The sequence below is a fragment of the Rhinatrema bivittatum genome, chromosome 3 (assembly GCF_901001135.1).
Source record: "Rhinatrema bivittatum chromosome 3, aRhiBiv1.1, whole genome shotgun sequence".
Lineage (NCBI taxonomy): Eukaryota > Metazoa > Chordata > Amphibia > Gymnophiona > Rhinatrematidae > Rhinatrema > Rhinatrema bivittatum.
In genome coordinates, this window is record NC_042617.1 from 304,062,968 (window position 1) to 304,071,086 (window position 8,119).

At 47.8% G+C, this 8,119-nt stretch overlaps 1 protein-coding gene across 10 annotated transcripts in view; it reads left to right on the forward strand.

Annotated features, from left to right (window-relative positions):
• VDR (vitamin D receptor) overlaps window positions 1–6,804 on the forward strand; it is a 223,585-nt gene extending 216,781 nt beyond the window's left edge. For 8 of the 10 annotated variants that reach the window (XM_029595097.1, XM_029595094.1, XM_029595096.1 and 5 more), the window contains one exon: window positions 4,762–5,021. In XM_029595097.1, coding sequence (XP_029450957.1) covers window positions 4,762–5,021 — 260 coding nt within the window. Of the gene's footprint in view, window positions 1–4,761 lie in introns of all 10 variants that reach the window. The other 2 variants (XM_029595099.1, XM_029595090.1) reach the window with 1 other exon arrangement.
• Window positions 6,805–8,119: the final 1,315 nt, after the last annotated feature.

Genomic DNA, 8,119 nt, shown 5'->3' on the forward strand with positions numbered 1-8,119 from the left:
ATTGATCTTAAAGATTCTACAACTTTCAAATATGCCCTACTGAGCATGTGCAGCTGTAGTCGTCACCCTGCCCCCTAAGAAGAGTCCCTCAGTTTCTTTTTTCCGTGGAGCCGTGTGGTCGTGGGAACCGTGTGTGTCATGATATTCAGTTTTGCACTCTCCTCACAGGTTTTGTAAGTGATTTTTTTTTCTAGAGCTGCAGCTGTTTTTCTTTCCTTTCCCTTATGGTAGTTTTATTTTCTTTTCCTTTTTCTTCTTCTTTCCACTGTCTGCCAGCTGCATGGCAAGCCTTAGTCACTGTGCAGTCTGACAGTCTACTACTATCCCTTATTAAATAAATACTGCACCTGCAGTTTAGTATCTGTGTCTTCCCCTTGCTCTGTCTGGTTTTTTTTTTTTTTTACCTTTGTCAAGAGCTGACAGGACTGATTGAATGCAGTCCGTGGGTGATCTCTGTAGGCTGCTGAGCCTGGGGACTCGCCTGTTCTACCCCCTCGATGCCATTGGAGCCAGCATCGATGCTCTTGAGGCCTTCGATACCATTGAGGCCATCGATGCCATTGAGGTGCATGCATGGTCACCCTTAGTGCTGTCAAGGTACGTGGCCTCAATGCTGCAGCCGCCCTCAATGCCATCGAGGTGAGTAGCCTCAATGTGGCTGCCCTAGAGTCCATCATGGTTCATGAACTTGATGCTATCACAGTGTGGAGCTATCTCAATGCCATCGATGTGCGGGGCCGCCATGAAAGCCATTGGGCATGTTGGCCACCGATGCCATTTGTTGCCATTCTTAACGAGGTTGAGCACAATTAATGCAGCACTGGGATTGCTTTTGGCTGCCCTGGTCATCCTTGAGGCCATCAACCACCAGGGCTCTGGAGAGCACTCAAGTGCCACTGAAGCCCTCAGGCAACAGGGGTTTCAGCCTTGGACGGATCGAGCGCTGAGGTCGCCATCCACTCAAGGAACCCTGGGATGCCGAGGCATCCAGGCACAGTAGTCCAGTGCCCTCCATGCTCCTTGCAGTGTCCTGACAGGGCACCAAGAGGTATCCTGCTGTCCCATCACTGGCCTAAGGCTATCGGGTACCATGGATACAGACTATCTCGGGAGCCTGAGCCACCGAAATCGGGAGGCATCAGAGGCCCTACCTGGATTCATGCACCATCGATGCTAATGAGCGCTAGCAAAGCTATCGTCAGCCATAGCCGCTGGCGAGAGACGCCATCAAGCTTGGACTGATAGGTGAGCTGAGGGGAACTGGCAGTCATTGGTTCCTTTGGGCACCGATGAGACATGTTGGGGCTGCAGAGCCTGTGCCTGCAGGCGCCCCTGGCATCCTTGGTTGCCAATCCATCGATGCCTTTAGGCACTGGGGACTCTATCGGTTCCACCGGGCGGTCGATATATGTGGGTGCCTGTGTTGCTGGGGATGGCACTATATACCATTAAACTGATCGAGACACGGTCAAGTGCTGTTGAAGTCCTGGTTGTAATGTCATTTGATGCCCTTGATGTGATCCACCATTGTTGAGTGCAAGAGCACTAATGGCCCTACAGGTGCCATCACCTCGGTGGGCACCAGTGGATGTGATCAGATGCCACAGGACATGACTGCAGAGCACCATGGACACAGTCAGTTGCCATGGACTTCGCTGCTGCCATTTCATGAGGGAAACGGCAGTGAACCAATTTGAAGGGCTGTGTCCAGCCTCTTGGAGCGTTATCAGGTACTGGAGGGGGCAACGTCATAGAACGCCACCCACCATCATGCCATAACCATAAACCCAGTGGTACTGGGGATGCTATCGACACACTGTTCCTATTCACTTCACTGGGAATTAGTGTGATAGTGGAATGCAGCATGCGTGATCGGATATGGCAAGGCATCTGCTGCAAGTGCCTTGGGCAATAGCAGGCGGCATTCTCCCTGTCTGTGCAGTACTCAGCCATGCCAGGATTCTGCCATCGTCACGTCAAGATATCTGCCTTCTTGTCTGTTCTGCACTACAAAGTGCTGGGGAGCACTGGCAAGGAAGTCATCATCACACCCTCTATGAGCACGCAGCCAATGAGTCTAACAGGTGGTGCTCAGTCCTTGCTGTGCCGAGGGATTCTACCCACAAGCATGGCGAGTGGGCACATAGGTTGGCCGCCAGCCGTAGGATGGGATACTACTGTATGAGTACTAGTCAGTGTGCTTTTATAGTGGAGGGCTCTATTCTTCCAGTTGCCCTCTACTATATGGGGTGGGTGTGTGAGTGTGTGTTTCCCTCGTGACGAGCATAACAGATTATGCGCCGCAGTCACAGGACTAACCTAGGACTGCGTTCCTGGTTGAACTCTTAGGGAAGTAATCCCCAGGAAGGTAGTGTTGGGAGTCTCCTTCCTTAGAAAAGGAATATGTCTTTTGTCCTCTCCCATGTCACAAATCCCCTTTGTGGGGAAGGCCCTAGGGCTCCAACCCTTGCAGTTTATCGCCAAACTGGTGCCTCAATTCTTTAAATTGGTGCCTCTCCTTGTAGGCCAGGACCAAAGGACAGGAGCGGCAGTCATTGGACTGTTTTTGCTGGGGTTCCTCCATTGATTACCGTGGTGCCTACCCCATCTGAGGGTAGTTGCCAGTGGCAGATTGGTCACTTCTGAATCTTAGCAATCAGTGAGAGTTGAAAGGTTTTTCGGGATCAGGAGGCTCCAATTCCAGTTGCTTTCCTGTCCCTTCAGGAAAGGAAGATTCAACTGGGTTCCAGGGCAACCCTTATGGGTTCCCCTCTGGATGCCTGGTTGTCCACCCCTACAAGGGGTGTCCTTCATTCTCTTGTTTCCCAGAGAAGGGATGTCACTGCTTCTGACTGGTGGTCGCTCTCAGTTCCTCATGGGCTCTGAGAGCCGGTCGAACAGTAGTGCTCTCCTTAGGTCGTCCTAAGGGGCACAGCAGGTCTGTTTCGCGAGGGAGCCATTCCAGAGTAGCTCCCCTGTGAAGATTAGAGGTTTCTCCCATCCAGGAGTCACCTTTGATACCTGCTGAGCTCAATGGGCATTTTTTGATGAGGACAACTATTGCCAGTCATTCTCGCCTCAGGGACCCTGCCTCAGTGAGGAGGAGGGTTCTAGTCCATCTAATTGACAAGTTTGCCTTTCAACCTATCGCCATAGGGAGTTGGGGGATGAGGGACCCCGCAATAGAGGTGCTTCTCTTTGGTTGCAGTGACTTGCAAGCTATACTTCCCCATTTTAGGGATAACCCTATCTGTGGACAGGAGAGTCCTGGTTCATGCAATGGTTGTTCCATTTACTGGACCAAGTGCTTCTTTGGGGGAAATATATGTAATAATGGCCAAGGTAAAATACCTAAGCCAGATTGGAGAGCAGTCTGTTCCAAGATCACACTGATGCCTTTAAGATGCCCTGATACCCTTAAGATTTCCAAGCGGGTGAAGAAATCCTGTTTGACAGGGGTCTGCATTTGTCACCCCGGCTTCCTGTCTCTTAATGGAGTGTTTCTGGATTTCTTCCCTGGGGGATTCGCTCTCAGTTTCAGCTGTTCCAAGCAGGCTGAGGGCTCTATCTCGGTGGGTAACATCCTTCTGGAAAAGACAGTGAGTTATTCGCTTGGGGTTGAGTTATATAGCCTAGTGACTTGTGCTTACCCCAGCAGTTTGCCTCCTTGTGTTCTTTGCTCCTTCTGACTTCCAGTTGGAATGTCGAGGAGAGGGGAGGAAAAGCTAGGCCATTCATGGTAAATCTTAGTGTATACCTGCAGGGAAAGATCCACCACTTTTCCCTATATTTTCCCCAAGTTCTGGCAAGGACTGCCTTTAGCTTTTCTCATTTCATTAGTTTGTCCAAAGTGCCTTCCTGCTCACCTGAACTATGGATAGCCCTGCCCTGCCCTTGACAGTGTGTGCGAGCTTCAGGCCTAACTTATCTCCCTGTGAGGGGGTTTGGGCTAGCAATCCCCTTCAGGGATTGCCTTTCATCCCCTGAAACTCTTGATGCTGGTCAGCTACGTCTGGTGCTTTGGCACACGTAGGGTCTGTCACAGACCCTGCCATTGTTGCTGATTATTCTTCCAAGCATTGCTTGGGATTTTCTGCCCATTATGCGTATCAGCCAAACATGAACACACTTCTGCAGATGCATTCTGAACTTCAGATGCCAGTAGACTGCAGCTTCTTTTGGGAAGCTCTCGGGCCTCAGTTGGTTTTTCGGTTATATTGTAACAACAAAGGAAACTATGCAGTCTTCGTCCAAAAGTTCTTCTCTTGCTTACATCTCTAGAGTTTTTCAGTATCCAGGAAGTTCTAGGCCTACTATCGTTATCAGGGTTTCCTGGTCTAAAACCCTGTTTGGTGTTCTCTGAGGACAGCAGGATGTTAGTCCTCATGAAAGCAACCTGCCTCCCCTGGGTGTTTGTTTCTCCATGTATGAGCTATATCATGGACTGAGAGACTTTTCCTAGTGGGCAGGGTAATGACTACAGCTGCACATGCTCAGTAAGGCCTATTTGAAAGTTCTAGAATCTTTGAGCTCAAAGTTCCGGACCATGGCTCCCTCCAATGATGTCACCCATGTGTGAGGACTAACATCCTGCTATCCTCGGAGAACTCCTGTTTCAGGTAAGCAACTCTGCTTTATTCTGCCATGGTACAGAGATGTCACTGACACACCAGCATCACCGATTACTGCACTACAGTGTGCACACATTCCCAGTACTCAGTTGTGGCGCAGGGACTTCATCACACTGTGATTTGTTTCCAGACCGAGCTGGGGTGCAGGACACGAGTCTGGTTGAAGCGATTCAGGACCGCCTGTCGGACGTGCTGCAGACATACATCATGTGCAAGCACCTGCCTCCCAGCAATCACCTGCTGTATCCCAAGATGATCCAGAAGCTGGCGGATCTGCGCAGCCTAAGCGAAGAGCATTCCAAGCAGTACCGCTGCCTGTCCTTCCAGCCGGAGCACACCATGCAGCTCACGCCCCTCATCCTTGAGGTCTTCGGCAATGAGATCTCCTGACCGCAGCCCTCAGCAACCCCCTTCTCAGGCTCTGCGGGGTGGGGGATGAGGGGGGGGGTGTCCAGTCTGTCACTCATAGAATTTTACGAGGATGGCTAGCTCAGTACTCCATCCCCCCTCTTTCCCTCTGAAATATGTAAAATGAGAAGCTGCTGTCCCTCAGTCCCCCATTCACCCCCCCACTTATGGCCATGGAGCCCGCTGTGGATCCAGAGGGTCCCGAGTGCAGTTTTCTGTTTTTCCATTTGTCTGTTTAGTGGCTGGCAAAAAAGTGGCCGAAGCTGCTCCTGAAGTGCTTAAGCATCTCCATTTTGTGGCAGCTTGTCCATCGTTCATGTGGCAAAATCTGAACTAGCCTAGCCTGTTGTCGATGGCCTAAGCTGTCTGGTAACCCAGAATACTATATGTACTGCACGTTTGTTGTGGTGCAAAAGAAATAACACTGCAGTTTTCTCGTGGGGCGTGTCCTCTTGAAAACACCTGGGATGCTTTTCATTGCTAAACAAGGAGCAGCTTTTGTACTGATGCAAAATTATGATACATCTGCCCCTTATTATAGGATTTCTATACTCCAGGGCCTTGATCCAGTCCTGATTTTACTTCACTTTATCTATGGACTTGTAGTCCAATTTTTCTTAAGGAAATGTGGGGGCAAAACAGGACTGGTTCGTTCAGCCTGGCATCTTTTGGTAATCCTATCCATGCCCAATTTCTAGGTATTCCAACTGGCTTTATTTTTTTCATGGTAGGCCGATCCAGTCATGGTTTTACCCTATGGACCTGCATTTCCTGATTTTTCACATCAGAACAACAGTGCCATGCATGCAATGGGGAAAATCCAGGGCCCGATCAGCCTATCCTGAAAAAAATGGTAACCCTGCTGTCTGTTCAGAACAGATTGCATTTAGTCACAAAGTAAAATATCTAGTATTGATCTCAAATGTACTTATCAACTTGGCAGATGTGCTGTCTGCTTTCTCCCAAGTCCAGACTCCCAAGTCCAGTGTATTCAGTTGCAAACTGTGTACCACAGTAGAGGGCCCCATCCAGTCACACACTTTTGTTTGAACCTTAAAATGTAAATATTTATTTCAGCCAATTCGATGATGCTCTTAAGGATTCTGTAGTGCAAAAGAGTCACACCTGACTTCCAAGTCATAGCTTGAGTATTGATGAATTAAGTGCTCTTTGCATTTTGTCACTAAGTATAGTCACTACTTTAACATTGAAAAAATAATGTATGAAGAGCTCTCCCTCTCTTCTCCAAGTTCACTCTCCCAACTGTTCATTCTGTATTTAGGCTTTACGTAGATGGGGGACAGTGTGTGCATGGAATTCTAATGATGATCAGCACAGCGCTGTCCCCGATTGTGGGAGTAGCAGAGCAGAAAGAACTTTCACAAACTTTTAAACACTAATATATCTCCTCAGGAAGTAAAAAATCAGAATAAAATAAAGGGAGAGTCTTAATGATTGTATTTATTTTAATGGTCAAGTGGATTCTCTTTAAAAAAAAAAAAACAAACCTTTTTCTAGTGCTGCTGCTTTAAAGTCGTGCCTTGAAATCATTCCAACACTAGTAGTGTTTACTCTCTTATTCTCTAAATCAGTTTTGATCTGCAAAGGAAAACCTTCAGAAATGTGAGTTAGAAGTTCTGTGGCGAGGTACATTTTTTGAGTGGTGCTTCCGCCTTTTATGTATTATTAAAAAAAAAACCAAAAAAAAAAACTCGCTGTTGTGTTTGAAATTGTTTTGGATCTTTGTGGTCAATGCCTTAAAAAATAGACACGTTTGCTGCCTCATATGAAGAAGGTGTTACACTAAATACCTCAGCTTTTTTTCCTCTCCCTCCAACAATCCCTTCCTCCCCATTGGCACTTGCATACCACAAGCAGAAAGTGGCAGGCTAAATCACAGCTCACCAGAAATCTGAAATATCTTTTGTGCTTGATGTACAGAAATAATAATAGATAACAGATCAGCCTTAAGGATGCATTCCTCACACCTTGTATAGCATAACGGTGGTTCACTAGCACCATCTGCACCTGGGACGAGCACAGTGAACACTCCATAAAGGGGGTTTAAGTTAAGAAGGTTTCTAGTTCTGGGGGTCTGATTCTGAAATCTGATGTGATGTTTTGCCGATGTTGAAATCCAGTCGCAGCCCCATCTAAACACATATCAGAGCTGTAGACCTTGGCCTGCTATGCCATATCCCACAGCACAATGAAAGTTGCATGCTAAGGCTGCAGCCTAACTGCAGAGAAAAATAAATAGGAATATGGACCAGTCTACCACAGAGGCCCAAGGGCTCTCCACCGATCTCTCGCCAGTCTATGTCAAGGATCCCCATGAACTTAGGTCCATGATATAAGGGCCTCACTGAGTCAGCAGTGCTGGCTTTGCCTCCCATTGCATCTATGAATCTGAACTATAATTGGGGGGGGGGGGGGGGGGGAAGGAGCACTGGAAGAACCAAAATTTAGTAAAGTGTCTGTATTCCTTGCTGCTGGCAAATGGAATAGAGACTATAGATCATAATTAGAATTTATGAGGCAGTGTACCTTCACTGCCCAGAGAATAAAAACATTTCAGCACCAGAGAATATATTGAGGTCAATAGTCAAAGCCTTCGTATGTATAACTTTTCAGGGCGCAAGAAATGAGCTTTGAATATTTTCTCCTGCTAAATGCATGCATTCTAGGTACACAAAATGTATCTGCACAAAAAGGGGCACCAATGGAGGCATTCTGTGGGTGGGGGCTTAACTTTACCCAGCGAGCACACACACACAGTGCTCTCTGGATAAAGTGCCATGCCCAAGTGTTTGGTCAGGAAAACAGCAGTCTTAACTTTATGCGTGCACCTTTATTCAGGTATACTCAGCAGGAGATTTGCGCGTACAAGTCCCATTGAGTATCCAGGAAAATGTATGCATGTAAACTATCTACGGATATTTTTGCTGCTCACTGGCTTACTAAATATTGACCTCACAGAGTTGAGCTCCCACCTTAAAAAAAAAAGGTAAAGTTACGTTTGGGGGAGATCATGGGTGAGATGGCATGCCACGGTACTCGCAGTCCTCGTGTGGCAGCAG